The 18,983-nt window shown below is 43.7% G+C and overlaps 1 protein-coding gene across 2 annotated transcripts in view; it reads right to left on the bottom strand.

Moving 5' to 3' along the window:
- COL14A1 (collagen type XIV alpha 1 chain) overlaps nt 1–18,983 on the bottom strand; it is a 201,390-nt gene that overhangs the window by 56,518 nt on the left and 125,889 nt on the right. For both annotated transcript variants that reach the window (XM_039526901.1, XM_039526900.1), the window contains 5 exons: nt 16,788–16,826; nt 16,463–16,601; nt 14,198–14,340; nt 10,782–10,891; nt 9,119–9,277 (listed from right to left, as the gene is read on the bottom strand). In XM_039526901.1, coding sequence (XP_039382835.1) covers nt 9,119–9,277; nt 10,782–10,891; nt 14,198–14,340; nt 16,463–16,601; nt 16,788–16,826 — 590 coding nt within the window. The remainder of the gene's footprint in view (nt 1–9,118; nt 9,278–10,781; nt 10,892–14,197; nt 14,341–16,462; nt 16,602–16,787; nt 16,827–18,983) is intronic.

The raw sequence follows: 18,983 nt of genomic DNA, 5'->3' as shown, positions 1-18,983 counted from the left end.
AAGGAATTTTCCTCCAGGGCAGATTGGCAGAGGCCCTGGAGGTTTTTCACCTTCCTCTGCAGCATGGGGCACGGGTCACTTTCTGGAGGATTCTCTGCAGCTTGAGGTCTTCAAACCGCAATTTGGAGACTTCGATAACTCAGACATAGGCTAGGGGTTTGTTATAGAAGTGGATGGGTGGGATTCTGTGGCCTGCATTGTGCAGGAGGTCAGACTAGATTATCATAATGGTCCCTTCTGACCTTAAAGTCTATGAGTCTATGAGTCTATAAGTCGGGAAGAGGCAATCTTAAATGGGCTTGCACACCAGGATATAGCCTAAATTCAGGAGTTCACCAGGGTGGCTCTTCTCATTACAATACATTTTAAAATGGTACAGAAAATGCTGATTTATGACAGAAGTCATTGACTGTGTAGAATGACAAAGATACTGGAAAAATAAATAACAGAAAGTAAATGAACTGTAGAAACAAGCAGAAAAAAAGAATGGAGTTCAGAAACTTCACACTGTGTCACCAATAATGAATCAGCATATAGACTGACAAATAATATTTTTCATAAAAATTGTGATCCTTGTCCAGATACAATGGTCTAAAATTGACTGTTCCTTTCACTACTCACTAAGGGCCCAGTTCTGTGGGCATTTGCCCAGATGGGTGGCTTTGTTCACCTGATTGGTCCTACTGATCTCACTTGGCTCGTAGCTCATGTGCATTGCTCTTAGCAGACATTCACATGAATAGCCCCATGGACTTCAACAAAAGTACTCACTTCAGTAAAGATAAGTGTGTTTGTAGGCATTTGATAGACCAGGACCTAAGTTTTAAAATTGAAACACTTTTATATGTAGCAGAAATCTCCATGCTACTGCTACCATATTAATTTCAATCAGACACATTATTTAAAGGTTCCACTGACATTGTTTCAGTGCCAGTATGGATTGGGTCAAACTATGATCTCTTTGTGAATGGAAAGATTTACTTAAAACTAAATCATACCTAAGGGTACTAAAATGAACTCTGTGTGTGTGTGTGAGAGAGAGAGATTGTAATATTAGATTCATACACACACACAGTGTGCGCCACTTCTTTTATATCACATATTATACACTCTCCGCTACATATGCATACATGTACTTTCATTTTCTCCAGATTAAACAATCCATAGATCCACAGTGATAAAATATTTTCTTGTAAAATAAGGAATAAATAGAAACAGTTATCTGAATTGCTTTATTGTGTTCATTTAAATACTGAATGAGTCAATATTCTGATTTTAAAATGTTATGTATGTGGGTTGATTCTTCTGATTCAAGCTAAATTACTTAACAAAGCTTTCTTTGCTGTTGTTAAACATTTATTCATAGCTCTCTGCATTCATAGCATTTTAGCTTCCTGAAGCTCCGATCCTGCAAACAGAGCCATGCAGACAAAGGAGTCTGCCTGTGCTGAACTCAGTGGAGGATTGAAGCCTAAGGTTCTTTTCGATCAGATAACCCTATTGCAATTATCTTTTTACAATCCATATACATTGACACACAGAGTAAATACAGAAAATACATAGCGTATAGCAGTTGCAGGGTATTGGTGAACAAACAACAGGCTAAGGCAGAAATGAACAGTCCAGTTAATTCAGTCCCACTGGAGGGCTCAATTATATGACAGCTTACAGAGCTCCAGGATACTATACTGAGAACTGGTCACGGAAACATCAATAAAACCATATTCTGTAGAAATATGCAGTGCTATCAAAATGCTTAAAAATTGAGTCAATTTCACTGAAATTTTATTTAACGAAAAAACGTGGGGGGAAGTTCTGACAAGATGTTTTGATATTTTCAGAATGAAAGTTTTGATTTTGTTTTGAATTTTTAAAATTTATAAAAACAACAAGGAGTCCGGTGGCACCTTAAAGGCTAACAGATTTATTTGGGCATAAGGGAGGGTTTTTTTTATCCACAAAAGCTTATTCCCAAATAAATCTGTTAGCCTTTAAGGTGCCACCGGACTCTTTGTTGTTTTTGTGGATACAGACTAACATGGCTACCCCCGGATACTTACATTTTATATTTTATTCAATATATTTTATGTATATTATACAATATATTTTTAAAAGATGAAATTAGAACAAAACATTTAGATTTTGCTGATACAAAAATGTTTTGATCAACCTGAACTAAAATGTTATGGAATTTCCTTTGTAGAGAATTTCAAAACTTTCAGGTTTTTTTCCAATTTAGAATTAAACCACATTTTGAAATCCTGAAATACTTTGCAAAACTAACTTATCCACAACTGTAACCAGACATTCTTATTGTTCATGTGTAATACTGACAGACCCTGGTCATTGGTGGGTGGGATCAAACAGGGGACCTCTGGAGCTTAGTGCATGAGTCTCTATCGCATGAGCTAAAAGCCAGCTGGCTGTTAGCTAAAGCTAGGGTGACCAGATGTGTCGATAAAATTGGGACTGTCCTGCAGGGGCGGCTCTAGACATTTTGCCGCCCCAAGCACAGCAGCATGCCGCAGGGGGCGCTCTGCCAGTCGCCGGTCCCATGGCTCCAGCGGACCCTCCGCAGGCATACCGCCCCAAGCACGAGCTTGGCGTGCTGGGGCCTGGAGCCGCCCCTGCTATCCTGATATTTAACCCTTTGTCCCGCGTCCCAATGAATGTATGATTGGGATGCCATTTGTCACGATATTCAGGTAAGGAGGTGAGCGGGAGGGAGGGACCGACTCCGTGGGTGCTCCAGGGTTGGAACACCCACAAGGAAAAATTGCAGCCAAGCTCCCCACTCCTCGCCTCCTTATCCCTGCTTTCCCCCAGCATTTCCCACCACCTAACAGCTGTTTGGCAGTGCTTAGCACTTTCCAGGAGGGAGGGGGGAGGAGCGGGGACATGGCACACTCAGGGGAGGAGGTGGAAAAGAGGCAGGGCAGGGACTTGGGGGAAGGGGATGGAATGAGGGTGGAGCAAGGGCAGTTGCTTGGGTGGGAAGAGGCGGAGAGTGGGTGAGCACCCACCTGGCAGAGGGGAAGTCGGCGCCGTAGGGGTGAGTGGTGGGTGGGGATGTGAAGAGGCGAATGGTGGGTGGGCGGGGACGGTGAAGAGGTGAGTGGGGGGGTGAGGAGGCAGGGGTGAGGGGGGCGGGGGGGTAAGGAGGCGAGCGGTGGGTGGGGGACTGAGGAGTGATGCAGCAAGCCAGCAAGGGGCCGGGGGATGAAGAAGGGGGCAGGGGGCGAATGGGGAGAGGGTGGGACCTGAGGCAGAGTGGAGGCGGAGCCTGGGAGGAGCGGGGGTGGACTGTGAGCAGGGCTGATGGCACCCCAATGTGTCCCAATATTCTAATATTGTGATCTGGTCACCCTAGCTAAAGCTGTAGAGCAGACTCATTAAACTCTTTCTCTCTCTCTAAGGCCTGGTCTACACTATGCGTTTAAACCTATTTTAGCAGCGTTAAACTGATTTAACGCTGCATCCGTCCACACAATGAGGCCCTTTATAGCGATATAAAGGGCTCTTTAAACCAATTTCTGTACTCCTCCCAGACGAGAGGAGTAGTGCTGAAATTGGTATTGCCATGTCGGATTAGGGTTAGTGTGGCCGCAAATCAATGGTATTGGCCTCCGGGCGGTATCCCACAGTGCACCATTGTGACCGCTCTGGAAAGCAATCTGAACTCAGATGCACTGGCCAGGTAGACAGGAAAAGCCCCGCGAACTTTTGAATTTCATTTCCTGTTTGCCCAGCGTGGAGCGCTGATCAGCACGGGTGGCGATGCAGTCCCAAATCCAAAAAGAGCTCCAGCATGGACCGTACAGGAGATACTGGATCTGATTGCTGTATGGGGAGGCAAATCTGTTCTATCACAGCTCCGTTACAGATGACGAAATGCCAAAGCATTTGAAAAAATCTCCAGACAGAGGCCACAGCAGGGACTCAGCACAGTGCTGCGTAACAAGCATAACGGAAAGCCAAAGAATCAAATGGACACTCATGGAGGGAGGTAGGGGGTACTGAGGACTCCAGCTATCCCACAGTCCCCGCAGTCTCCGAAAAGCATTTGCATTCTTGGCTGAGCTCCCAATGCCTGTAGGGTCAAACACATTGTCCGGGGTGGTTCAGGTTATAGCTCGTCAATTTACCCCCCTCTGCCCCCCGTGAAAGAAGAGGGAAAAAAATTGTTTCTTGACTTTTTTCAATGTCACCCTATGTCTACTGCATACTGCTGGTAGACGGGCTGCTTGAGCGCTAAACAGCAGCAACCTCTCCCCTCTGGCAGATGGTATGGTACAAAATGACTGGTATCCGTCCTCGTCATCAGCCCGTGAGTGCTCCTGGCTGGCCTCGGTGAGGTCGGCCGGGGGCGCCTGGGTAAAAATTGGAATGATTCCCGGTCATTCCCAGTAGATGGCACAGAATGGCTGGTAACCGTCCTCTTCATAGCAACTGGGGGTTGAGGTCCATCAGCCCCCTCCCTTTCATGTGTAAAGAAAAGATTCTGTACTGCCTGGACTATCATAGCAGCGGGATGCTGGGCTCCTCTCCCCCACACCGCTTAATGTCCTGCCTGGACTATCATAGCAGCTGGAGGCTGCCTCACCTTCATTTTATCTCACTAACAAGTCACTGTTTCTTATTCCTGCATTCTTTATTACTTCATGACACAAATGGGGGGGACACTGCCATGGTAGCCCAGGAAGGCTGGGGGAGGAGGGAAGCAACAGGTGGGGTTGTTGCAGGGGCACCCCCTGTGAATGGCATGCAGCTCATTTCTGCGGGATCTGACACGGAGCGGCTGTGCTCTCTGGTTCTCTGATACACTGGTTCTCTAGTACACTTGCCTCATATTCTAGGCAGGACTGACTCTATTTTTAGATACCATAAAGGAGGGATTGACTCGGGGAGTCATTCCCATTTTTGTCTTTGCGCCCCCAGCCGACCTCAGCCAGGGGCACCCATGACAGCAGCAGACGGTACAGAACGACTGATAACCGTCATCTCATTGCCAATTTACAATGGCAGCAGACAGTACAGAACGGCTGATAACCATCTCTGCTATCATGCAAAAGCAAATGAATGCTGCTGTGTAGCGCTGCAGTATCGCCTCTGTCAGCGGCATCCAGTACACATACGGTGACAGTGTCAAAAGGCAAAACAGGCTCCACAGTTGCCATGCTATGGCGTCTGCCAGGGCAATCCAGGGAAAAAGGGCGCAAAATGATTGTCTGCCGTTGCTTTCCTGGAGGAAGGATGAGTGACGACATTTACCCAGAACCACCCGCGACAATGATTTTTACCCCATCAGGCACTGGGATCTCAACCCAGAATTCCAAGGGGCGGGGGAGACTGTGGGAACTATGGGATAGCTATGGAATAGCTACCCACAGTGCAACGCTCCAGAAATCGACGCTAGCCTCGGACCATGGACGCACACCACCGAATTAATGTGCTTAGTGTGGCCGCGTGCACTCGACTTTATACAATCTGTTTTACAAAACCGGTTTATGTAAAATCGGAATAATCCCATAGTGTAGACATACCCTAAGTGGTCTCAGTGCCACTAGATGGGACAGAACACCACCCCCAGGAGGTGTGTGGGTTACACATGCACAAGGTTTTACTACAGTAGTTACTGTACTGTTACTGTATCTGTAACATACAGTAAATTAATCTTGGCTCTACTTCAGTAATGCTACCATTTGAATGTGTTGCTTATTTTAATGGTCAGAGCTCCAGAGTGTTTAATAATTTGCTATTTTTTAGGATTTATCTCAAAATCTTCCATGGTCAATGTAGCCTTCCTGATGCTGGATTCTCTTGAATTAATGCCACCATTTTCCTCTTATTGGCAAAGGAAAACAAAAGTATTATTAATTCATTATGGGTATAAATTTCAAAAGTGCTGATGCATAAGTTCCATTGGCTATCACATAAGAAGGGGCTTCAACATTACTAGGCACTTACCTAGCATGTGTTGCCATAGAAACATTTGAGAGTTTCTCCTCACAAAACTCTTGTGATGTTATTATCCCCATTTTACACTGAGGAACTGAGGCAGAGTGAGACGAAGGGCTTGTCTTCACTACCGGGGTAAGACGACCCAAGTTATGCTACTCCAGCTACGTGAATAACATAGCTGGAGTAGACATAGCTTAGGTCGAATTCCTGTGGTGTCTTCATCGTGCTGCCTTGACGGGAGATGCTCTCCGGTCGACTTACCTTAATCTTCTCGGAGAAATGGAGTACTGGAGTCGACCAGAGAGTGTGTTGATGTTGATTTAGCAGCAGCAGCAGCAGCATTGAGCTCCCCGGTAATGAAGATGAGCTCTCAGGCTTAGAATTTCAAAGGTATTTGGGTGCCTAACTCCCATTGATTTAAACTGAAATGGGACTGAGGTATCTAAATACCCTTGATCTAGATCTAAGTGACTTGCCCAAAGTCAGAATTTTCTGAGTCTCCAGTCCAGTGCCTTTAACCACAAGGCCAACCTTCCTCTCTTAATGGGACTGCTTAGATAACTGCTACTCAGCATGAATAAGAGGGTCAGACCTGGACCTTTAAAGACTGGTGATTGGACATTTTCTTGCTGTTGTCTACAGAGGCATAAATACACATATAAACACACACTTTAGGGACCAATTAGACAATATTAATAAGAAAAAGAATTATGTCTTGAGCTGCATGATTACAGTTGCCATGTTTTCCATATGAACACAGCTAAATTTTTCAGTGAGTGGGTAGCTTGTTGAATGACTTATCTTTTATAGATTTCTAGATTCCAACAAAAGCCACCATTTCCTTCCCTTTCCCTTTACAAAGACCTCTTTAATTCCAAACTTTTCTGAGTTTGCCTTTGTCTGTTACTACTGGAATGTGGCCACAAAGGTTGTTCTGTTTAATTGTCTTTAGAGGCAGGATATTCAGTCATCATCATCCATAAGCCTGAGACTTAAAGACTCTCTTTTTTCCCCACACAAATCTATTCTTTGGGTAAATATATTTTTGACTGGACTAAGTTTTTAAATACAATCAGAAGTGATACATTTTAAATATGAACCTCAGTCCCATTCAAACCAAGGTCAAGGTCAGGTTCAAGGTCGAGACAGTTCAAAGAGAATGCGCTCAGTTGACTAAACAGCTGATAAGTTGATATACTTCCATGTCCCACAAACTGTCCCCTCCAACAACAAAATGCAACCATAGAAGACATGATGAAATCCTGGCACCACTGAAGCCAATAGTAAACTCATACTGATTCAATAGGGCCAAAACCTCACCCAAAGGGAATGTCCATTTTAGAAGATTTGGACAGATAAAGATAAAACTTAGGTATAAATCAATTATTTAAAAAATGGTTCTGTAGCGAGGCGCTGTTGTTCCCCGCCACCCCAGAGAGGGACGAGCCTCTTTGGACACCAAAGTGGGTGGAGCTAGTGAATCCTGCACCCGCCCCCCAGAGATCAAGGCACAGGACAGGAAGTATAAAAGCCCAACCCCCAAGCTCTCTAGAAGAACAGCCGCTGGAGATGCCAGACGCCTGTGGCCTAGCTCCCGGTTGGGAGACCCCGGCAATCGGCAGCCAACCCGAAGACTAGCCGGACCGGACAATGCCTGATGCTGACTAGAGCCCGGAGGAGCTGTCAAGCCTGCCCCACGCAAGTTTACCCCGAGGAGCTGCCAAGCCTACCCCTCACCAGTTATTCTGAGGAACCCCTGGCGCTTGACCCCTTGGAGGACACCATCTGGACCCAGGTACCTCTAGAGGGGGAGGTAGGAAGTAGCCTGGGGGCAGCCGACCCTAGTCTGGCTGCAGCACTGCTAGAGCCTATGTCAGTGTGTTGCGGCCAGGATCCCCACTGACACAGCAGCGGGTCTTCTGCCGCTGCTAGGGCCCCGGGCTGGGACGCAGTGGGTGGCAGTCTCCCCCTCTCCCAGGCCCTTCGGAGTCAAGAGTCTGGAGTTGCTGAATATAACTGTTTGCTCAGCCCCTGCCTGAGGGCCTGAGCCATTGACTCTTTGTTGCCCCACCCCAGGGCCAGGGCCTGCTCATTATATAACAGTTGCTCAGCTCCTGTCTGAGGACCTGAGCCTGTGACTCACTACTGCCCACCGACCGGGTGTCAATAACTGCTATGTTTTGCCTCTACTGCTGCCGCGGCGAGAGACTCACGCAGACAGACTAATTCCCTGTCACAACTGAAAGGAAGTAGTGAGGCGGTGTGGTTCCCTGCCACCCTGGAGAGGGATGAGCCCCAGCCAAACCCCTCTACAGTCTCCCTCCCCAGGTCATTTAAAAAAAATAATTTGCAATGGAGAAAAGAAGATTAAAAATATATGTAAACATCTGCTCAATTTAAATTGGGAAAGAACCTTCATAATGGAGTAAAGGAATGCCTGTACTCTTGCACCTGACATCAGCAGGGACCCATCCCTTCCCCCGGACAGCAGCAGAGACAATGGGAGATTGCTCAGGGCTCTGGTAGCTGCTCAGCTCTGCGTGGGGGCAGGCACCACAAGGGAAGGGGGAAGTGAGTGGAGGGAAGGACCTAATCTACTTCTTCTTCAGACTCTGGAAGATCATTTAAATTTTTAAATATTTGAATGTTTACTATTTTTAAAGGCGCTAGGAATGCTGGGAGAGGCGCCCATGGAGAAAGTCTGTGTAAAACCAAAACATTTATGTAAAATCATTGGGAAGCAAGCCTAAGGCCAGGCAAATGTTAAAGGACCACAGGGGATTATACACACAGGGAAGTTCAGAATGATCACTGACAATCATGTTTAAATGATTTAGGACGAACAAGCTATGCATATTGTTAACTTGTGTAATGAGGGTTATTTGGGGCAACAACCATCCCTTGATGTACAGTACCTTGCACATGGGGACTCACTTCTAAATATGTGTGTGAGCAAAAAATCTAGTTGTGGAGCTCATTAATCAAAATGGTTTTGCCTAGATTGAAGTTTGTAACAGGTTTTCACAGAATTTCTATAACATTGTAACTCTGTCATAGCTGAGCTCAGCCTGTTTCTGCTAAAAACACAAATTTGTGGATATTGCATGCTCAACCTTAAGAATTCTCTTATGGTTTAAACATTGCCTGTTTCACTTACTGGTGCAGAGTTGTCCCTTTGTCCTCGGGATCTGACCATTCTTCCTAGCACTTCTATCCCATCAGAAGTAATATTCCCTGCTGCATTAATTGTCTTCTCGCTCACTTGCTTGCAGTCAATAATAATTTTGGCTGTAGTCTTGCTGATAACAACATGCAACTAGGCAAAAAGTAAAGATATTCAAATACACATAGAGGAGACCAAGGAATTTGGATTACCAGACACAGTGAGCATTTTTAAAATGAGTTGATGTTATATTAGCTAGTGGAATTAAGCCTCTTTTTCTGCCAATGGAATATCTCTGAGCAGGTTGCCATCTCCTCACCCCTCTGCAAAGGGCCCATACAAGGACTATTTGCCGTCTAAGTCCCAATGAGCCCTTGATTTTTGTGCTACTTAGTGGTGTGCAGGCCTTTTGTGAGCCTGTTTTTCACCCAAAATGTTTTGCAGAGGCTTACAAAAGACAAATGAACTCTACCAAAAATAGTAAAATTTACTAAATAATTTGGACAAAATTGTCAAATAAAATCAGTGTGAAAGTTTTACATTCAAAGATCAAAATCCCGTATTGATTCACAGAACAGGAAAGTCCAGGGAGTAACAGCACAAGCCTCCCCACACTGCCCCGAGAGCTGCGCTAACTTTCACGCTGATGTCCAACACTAATGGGCCTTGAGACAGCTGGGCAATACCCAGCACACAGGATTTCTCCAGTCACAACCCATCCTGTACCTTGCACACACACAGCCCACCTTGAGGCACCATCTGTGCCAGGAGCGTTTTTGTGGGAACTGGTGCGCAGAGCTGGCAGAGCAGTTAGGAAGACTCTCTGTGCGGTGAGTATCATCTGGGAGAGAGGGGCAGTAGCCACAAAACAACTTTGTGGCCACTTTGCTCAGGCCTCGCTGGCACAAAATGATTGCAAGGCACCCACGAACCGGATCCCTTGTGCCTTTCAAACATCACTAGGCCAGGAGAATCAGCTGAGATATACAGTGCTTTTTTCCTAATCAAAGATTTGAGCCCCAGGGATTTCTTTACTCCTATGTGCAGTACAACCCCATCTTAATGTGTTAGGGGTGTCTTAATTTACAGACTTTTAGGAAAATGGTAACTATTAAAACTTAGCCAGAATACCAAGGCTAGTACCGCTATTCTTGTGGCAGTGCCATGAGATCTTTAATGACTATGAAAGGATCATCACTGTGCATCTCTACTATAGATATATAGATTTGGTCAAAACCAGCCAATTATTTTTTGAAGAAAATTTAAATAACTGCATTTTTTCTTCTTCAGTGAAACATTCCAGTTTTCAAATGAAAAGCCATTTATTGTCTAAATCACTTTTCAACCAATTCTAAAACATAGAATTTGACCAATTCTAAAACATAGGTAGAAACAGAAGTGAATAGATATAATGAAGAATGAGACCATGGTTGATATTACCAGCAACACCAATAAAACAAATCCATTACATATATGAATCTATTATTGCCAAATTGTTCTCTTAACAGTGTTTGGTAGATTACCTGTAAACTGTAAAATACAAGAAATCATTGACAAAAGGGGAATGTATACAAGAAAACCTCAAAATGTGAAAAAGGGAACTCCAAAACCTTTGTTCTGTATGCTTAAAATTTACCTTTCTGTTAATATAACTAACCTTATGGAAACTTCCATAGAATATTTTCTTTATTTCAGGGCCTTCAAAAGTAACAGTTTGAAAATCCCCTTTGTAGTCATAATTAAAGAAAATCAGAGTTTTACCATCATCTGTACAATGAGAGAGAGAGAGAGAGAGAGAGAAAATCTCAATATGAGAGGGAAAAACAGATGCATCATTATTTGTAAGAGCAAACACTGTTCTTAGTAACAGATGACAAAACTTTCAAGACAGTCCCTGCCCTAAAGAACTTACAGTCTACAGAGTTATCATTTGTATCTTATGTTCCCCAAACTGAAAATCATGCAGCTATTTATTCTGTTTAAGAGAAGGAAAAGCTGTGTATTAGTACTTTCTAAATCAATGCTTTATCACTACAATGTAGAGTACCTCTGATACAGCATATTTGAAGCTACACTGATAATGATAATCAGCAGAAGATACTGATAATGTAGCCACTGTAGTCAGTTGGAATCCTTCATTGGAAGCAGCTACAGAATTATACCCCTGGGATAAGTCTTCTCCAAGACTTGGATTTTCAAAAGAACATAAAAAAGACTTAGTGTAGAGCTGTGCAGAGGATGAGAATTTTGTTTTGAAATCTGACTTTGTTCCAAATTGCAACATAAACTGAAAATTTTGAAATTCCCCATAAAAGAAATGTAAAAAAAAAAAATTGTCTCAGGTTGATCAAAATATTTTGGTTCAACTTTAATATAATACAAAATTTAAAAAATCATAGTATAATATAACATAATGCAAAAAAATAGAAATATTGTTTCAAATGAAAAATCAAAATGTTTCATTCTGAAAAAGTCAAAACAGTATGTTTTGACATTGTTAGAACTTTTCTTCTTCCTTTTCTTCCAAAACAAAATTCAGGTAAAACTGACCTAGTTTTGCCTTTGATAGAATTGCATATTATGATGAAATAGACTTCTGTCAAAGTTTCTCCAGTCAACTCCCATTGAAATTCTGTTAGGGTCCTTTGAAAACCCCATTCCAACTGTCCCATAGATGTAACCCAGATGAAAGGTGCAAGCAGAGCTCTGTAACCAGATGATATTCAATATCCTCACTGATTTCAACCTAGTCTAACCTAGAAGATGTTTTGAACTGATTTTCAAAAAGTACTAAAAGCTTACCACATTCTGCTAGCTGCTACTTCAAGGCACCAGGCATTTCTATGAAGTCATAAAAGCATTCTTGTTTTGTGTTTATAGCTAGACTTGGGTTTATAGAGAGTCTATAGAATTTATAGAGTCTATAGTGTTTATAGCAAGGGTTGAGTTACGTCTTGACTACAATCTTAATCACGGATATGAGATTAGCACACACAACGAGGAAAGCTACAGTGTCTTTCATGATCATCATACATGGTTTCTAACTTTCATACTTTCATGCTGTATCTGACTGTCAATTGTGGCACTCGCCAACATATTGGTTAGACCCTTAAGGTATGTCTACACTGCAATTAGACACCCACGGCTGGCCTGTGCCATGTGACTTGGGCTTGTGGGGCTAGGGCTAAGGGGCTGTTTAACTGAGGTGTAGATATTCAGGCTCAGGCTGGAGCCTGGGGTGTAGGACCCTGAGAGGTGGGAGGGTCCCAGAGCTTGGGCTGCAGCGCAAGCCCAAACGTCTACACTGTAATTAAACAGCCCTTAGCCTGAGCCCCGTGAGCTCGAGTCAGCTGGCACAGAGCAGCCATGGGTGTACAGACATACCCTAAGACAGTGGTTTTCAAACTTTTTTTTTCTGGTGACCCAGCTGAAGAAAATTGTTGATGCCTGTGACCCAATGGAGCTGGGGATGAGAGGTTTGGGGTGTGGGAGGGGCTCAAGGCTGGGGCAGAGGGTTGGGGTGAGGGCTGCAGGATGGGGCCAGGAATGAGGGGTTCAGGATGTGGGAGGGGCTCTGGGCTGGGTGTGCAGGCTCTGGGCTGGGGCTGGGGATGACAGTTTTGGGGTGCAGGAGGGGGCTCTGGGTTTGGGTGGACTCAGGGCTGGGGCAGGGTGTTTGGGTGCAGGAGAGGCTCAGGGCTCTGGGCTGGGGGTGCAGGGGTTTCCTGCCTGTCATGGTACCGTGGACCATGCTACCCCCCAGAAGCAGCCAGCAGCAGGTCCAGCTCCTAGGCAGAGGTGTGCAAGCAACTCTGTGCAGCTCCCACCAGCAGGCACCGCCCCCCCACTCCCATTGGCCGGGAACCAGCCAATGAGAGTGTGGAGCCAGTGCTCAGGGCAGGGGCAGCACGTAGAGCCCCATGGGCCCCCCGCCTAGGAGCCGGACCTGCTGCTGGCCGCTTCCGGGGCACAGCATGGTGTCAGAACAGGTACGGACTAGCTTGCCATAGCCGGGCAGCACCGCCTACGGGACTTTTAACAGCCCAGTCAGTGGCTCTGACCAGAGCCACCATGACCCAGTGCTTTACATTCTGTGACCTGGGTCATGACCCGCAGTTTGAAAACCACTGCCCTAAGAGACCTGGCTTCAATTCTCTGTTCCACCACAGATTTCCTATGTAATCTTGGCAAAGTCATCTGAGCCCAGATTTTTAAAGGTGTTTAGGCACTGCAATGCTGAGTGTTGCAATGCCTAACTGATTTAGGAGCCTAAGTCTGAATCTCAAAAGTCATTTTGAGCGTAAGTGCAGTAAATCCCTTTGAAAATCAGACAGGCTCCTAAATCAGCTAAGCATTGCAATGTTGAGCCCAGCACTGTCTAAATAGCTTTAAAAACTTGGGCATTATTTTTTCTAAGAAAGAATGTTACTGATATTTCCATTTTCAAATATTTGGAATGTGTGTCTATACTCTGGTGATGGGAGAAATAATTAAATAACAACAATGCCAAGCTCTTTCCATCAGTAGATCTCTAAGCACTTTACATCATTATCCCAGTTTTACAGATGGGGAACCTGAGACACAGACAAGTGAAGTGTCTTTCCCAAGGTCACCCAGAAGGCCAGTGGCAGAGCCAGAACACAATTATGGTTTTCTGAGTCCCAGTCCAGTGCTCCATACTAGGGAACATTGCCTTGAGAAATATTCTGATCTCATTGGTCTAAATCAAAAAGTAATTCTATTACATACATCCCTGATCCAATGCCAACTGAAATCAATGTGAGTTTTCAAAGTAAATGGAGAGGATTCATATTTCAGTTTCACCCGTGTAAATCCACAGTTACTCCAGATTTTCACCAGTAACTAAGATCCAAAGCTGACCAACTGACTCTAGCTGAGATTAGTATAGGATTCTATCTATAGAAAATCCGTTGCAGGCCCACAGCTTCAATATGTTGATAATTATTTTATTAATACATTCATTACTTAAACCATCATCAATGCCTAGTTTCAGCATTTTTAATCACACATCCCAAGGGGACAAAAAAGCATGCCATAAGATAAAATACCTACTGTCCAAAATAACTCCAACAAGTGGCTCATATTTTTCATTTAAAATCTCCCACAGAGCAAATGGCTCCTGGGGTGTGTCAGGGAGTATACGGAAGAGAAAAGTAATGGTGTAGTCTGAAGGCAGCCCCTCAGGGTGCAAGTATCTGAAACAAAAAGAATATTCTGTGAACTGAAGCTAATTTAAAAGCATTCTTTATTACTTTGGACTTGTCTTTTGAAATCAAGAACATGCAGCCATATGAGACAGGCATCATTTCACTTAGTAGAATCTACTCAACCATGATAGAAGTTAGAACAATGCTAACCTTGGGATTTTTCCAAATATTTTAATTATAAACTTGATGGTGCTTTACATTTTTGAAGTGATAATCTCTGTTCTACTGTGTTATTTTAATTAAAAACTGCAACTAAAAAAGAGTTTCATTTTAGAAACTGAGGGCCTAATCCTGAGTTCAGTGGGAATTGAAGGGGTTTATGATCAAGCCATGAATTATATTAAAAGCTACATTTTTAAAATGCATCCATTTGTGAGATTTTTGATACTCTTAAATTTAGTATGTGATGAAAACATAAATGAATTGGAAGACCCATTATAATGGGCATTTTTTAAAGGAAATGTTTTGATGTCTTATTTTGAAATGACATTTAATTTCTAAATGTAGCTAGATTAAAAAAAAAACAACTAAAAAGGGTAAACCTCGTCCAAAAATGTAAAAAAAAATCATTTGAGGTTTAATGCAAAATTATTATTCTTTGTGTTTAGTTTAATTGTAAAAAAAAAAAAATCAGTTTTGGTTAACCCACAATGAATTTTCTTTTGGCTTTTTCTGTTTGGTCATCAAACCAAAAAATCAGTTATTCACTCAGCTCTCTTGAAAGCCTCTCAGATTTTTTTCGGAAGAGCAGGGACGTTCATAATAGAAGAGATGTTTGTTATTTTATTTCATTTCCTAAAGCTTGGGTTTGTTATTCTACACTCTAAGCTTTTATTTAAGCTCTGAAAAATCTTGAGCAGGGACAAAAGAAAAATGAGAGGTCCAAGATTAATGCACTAACTGGCTCTAAATTGGAAATATGCATTATTAGCTGGTTTGTAAAACATGTATAGATGCATTAAACTACATTATGTGGGGGGGAAAGGTTACTGATAAGTCTAACTTCTCACTGGTCCCAGTGCTACTTTGGAAATTGTGTGCTTTTGGATACTGTGCTTATTTTTGGAAGAAAACAGCATAAAAATTGCATTCAATAATCATTATAATCTATAAAACTCACATATGGGATGCATTAGTACATTCTCTCTGCGTATGTGTGTGCACAATCCTTAGATAAAGTCCTGCTCTTAGATCCACTTTCTGAAGCCCTTACCAGCAATATGTTTTCTATTGTGTATTCAGCACTCAAACCGCAGCCGAAGTGGGAAGTGATGAAGATTGACAAGAATACAGATTTCATGAGAGACCAGGACAAGGTAAGGATGAATTCTGGCAATATGCCAGAGGTGCTGAAGGCAGATTTGCATATATGGGAGATAAAGAATATAAAACATTGGGGGCCAAGAGTCTCTCAAAGATTTCTGGCTTGGAAAGCAAATTTAAATCTGAGTTCAGGAGAGTGATGGTAAAGTCAGAGATAAGATACAAAGGACCATTTTGTCAGGAGGACGTCTTTGGTCTTCAAAGTATTCAGCGTAAGAAGTTACAGCATTTGTGGAAGATGATAGAGTCAAGACAGGGTGGTAAATGAGAAATACGATGTTCAGACACTGAGTGGAAGGACAGAATAAAAGTGATGACCTAGGATGGAGTTAATAATATGGTACCCCAGAGAGAAAAATATATGGAGAACTGGATAGGGTCAAAAACAGAATCTTACAGCATTCAAAATCGGACAAGGAGAGGTAGAACTGAAACCAAGAGGGAATGCAGTGGAGATATCAGGTTTTTGCATGCAGTGCTCAGAGAAGGGAGAGAGATCCATAATATTCAATGTCACAGTGAGATCAGAGGAAATGGGGGGTGGGGGAGAAGATATCTCTGAGCCATACTTATAAGGAATCCTTAACAACACAGAGAAAGACAATCTCAGTACCGTGCAAAGGGTTGAAAACACAGTGAAGAGTCAGGAAGGCTGTGCTGCTGAGGTAGCCAGAGAGGTAAGCGAAGAGCATGTTGGTCTCCACGTTCTTCTGCCATGGAAATGCTAAGTCTAAAACGAGTGGTGTCTTACACTGGGCATTAGCACCATTTATATATCAATACTTACTTGGTAGGCTGGGAAACCAAGGCATCTTTATGCAGTCTGTAACATGGATAAGCATTAAAAGTACCAGGCTCCATAGATACTCCTTCCACTGTTGAAAACTCCTTTTCAACCAAACCAAACATTTCCATCATTTTAAATCCTGGAAAGCAAAAAAAAAAAGTATTATGTTAAGGGACAAACTGAGCTACATAAAGGAGCTTCATATCACCATGTGGTTAACAGCTGTTATTATAAAGGAAAGTAAGTAATTTATTACCTACAGGTGAGCATCTCAGTAAATGAAAATGATTTGATAAATGCAGAATCTATGATCACAATACTGTACCTGCTAAACTGTTGCCTTCCTTATAAACCAGTGGGCAGGCTGGAAAAAATTAAAAATATATTTAAACTCAGACGAGCAGTACATACTTCAAAATATATCTGTTTTATTTCTTCCTATAAAGAGAAAATTAAACTAATTTCTCCCAGAGAAGGTCTGCTGGGGAATCAGTAAACAGTGAGGTCTATGTATCTAGCTCTGGGCATCTGTGAGGCAAACCCACAGCTAGACCAGGGCTGCTGACTCAGCTAGGACTCACCCCCCTCCAGCAGAGCCTGCAGTGACTCAACTCTCAGGCATGCTGCAGCAGCATATCCCTGGGCAGGGCCCAAGCCAGATGACCCCAGGGTACAGATGTTTCACCCTTACTGTCAGAACCACAAGTAAGTTTGTGCAAGAGCACCACTTGGCTAGGAATCCTCCTGCTGTCTCATGGTGTTACTGACTCTCTAGGCTTCCAGACTGCCCTCAGTCCTGGCCCTGTTCCTTGTCCAAGCCTTGTTCCAGCCTCATCTGTGCCCTAATTTGAATGTGCTCCAGCCCTGCTTCTGACCTGCTCCAGCCCTGCACCTGCCTCTTAACCCCAGACCTTTGGACTGACTCCAACTCAGCTTCGACCTTTGTCCTGCGTCCAGACTCAGATTACAATCCTGATTTGGCTTGTCTATGGACTCTTTCCCCAACTCTGACCCATAGCCTGTCCCCAGACCCTGATTTCAGCATTGCCCTCTTTCTGGTCCTGACTATATGTTTGGAGTCAACCACTGCTCCAACCACCAGGCATGACAGCCTAGAGCCCAGAGCCTGTGTGTTCCAACACTAGGTGTTCCAGGCTAGCACCCCAAATTAAAGGGCACATTGAAAATGTAGGCCTGAATGACCAATAAAGAATATTGCAGAGCTTGCAAAGTCCTGGTCTAATGATTTGGTCCCTGCCAAATTCATGGTCTACTATGGTCAACTTCACGGCCATAGGATTTGAAAATTGGTAAATTTTACATTTTCAGATGTTTATATCTGAAATTTCATAGTTGTAGTTGTGGGGGTCCTGACCCAAAGGAGATTGGTGGCGGGGTAAGGTAACAAACCTGTTGGGAGGTTATGGGATTGCCACGCTCACTTCTGTGCTGCCTTCAGACCTGGACTCTGAAGGCAGCAACCACAGAGCTTCCTGCAGCCACAGAAGGTTCCCAGAGGTGGAGGTGGGTCTGATCCCCCCCTCCACCCAGAGCAGCTGTGCAGGGAATGGACAAATCCTGTCCCTCCCCAGCCAGAGGTAGGAGCCCCCATTGCTGGGGCACTTCCAGCAGCACAGGGAAGATCAAACCCACAAGTCTCCTTCAGCTGCAGGAACCTCTGGGGCTGCTGCCCAGTCCCAGAGCATCCTGCAGCAGGGGAAGGCCCCTGGAGGTGGATCTGGTCTCCACATACCCCCCAGAGCAGCAGTGCTGGGGATGAATAACTCCTGTCCCCCCCAGCCCAGCCTGAGCTAGGACCTCCTTTGCTGGGGTGCTCCTAGGAACAAGGGGACATTGGATTTCACGGGGAAGGGCTTATTTCAAGGTCCATGATGCATTTTTCATAGCCATGAAATTGGTAGGGCCCTACTAATGATGCATAATGTTGAAACTGCAACCATCAAGAAGTAGATTGTAAGGGTTAAAAAAGGGTGCATAGGAATACAAAGAAAGCAACATTCTTGAGTATTCAGTTCTGGCAGATTGCAGCTCTGTATTCATGTCAATTACATACAGGCCATTTTCCAGGCATGTATATAATGGAACATAATGAGGGTGTGTATGTATGAAACGTGGATCATGCCCTCTGACCACTAGGCCCTGGCCCAGAAAGTCCCTCCTTTCCTCTAGTCATAGAGGGTCTAGAAGAATGACATCTCCATGTCTTTGGAGGGGTGCCAGAATTATAGCAGGAAAGTCCTGCTCCACCCTTCCCCTTTGGGCTATAACTTTTCCAGTTTGTGTGCTATATACATACTAGAATTTGGCCCTGGGGAATGCATTTTACAGATGTTGTTTAAATAAGGAATGTTTATTCAACACTAATCACAGAATAGGTTAAGGGTCTATAGAAAATAAAAAGTTAGTTAAAAGTTGTAGACCAAAATTCTGCTCTCATTTACCCTCCTGTAAATTCAGAGCAACTTTTTTGTGGTCAATGGAATTACTCTGGGTTTACACC

The sequence above is a fragment of the Mauremys reevesii genome, linkage group 2 (assembly GCF_016161935.1).
Source record: "Mauremys reevesii isolate NIE-2019 linkage group 2, ASM1616193v1, whole genome shotgun sequence".
In the NCBI taxonomy this organism is placed as follows: domain Eukaryota; kingdom Metazoa; phylum Chordata; order Testudines; family Geoemydidae; genus Mauremys; species Mauremys reevesii.
Note: the sequence above shows the minus strand (reverse complement) of the source record. Positions and strands in the feature narration are given on the sequence as shown.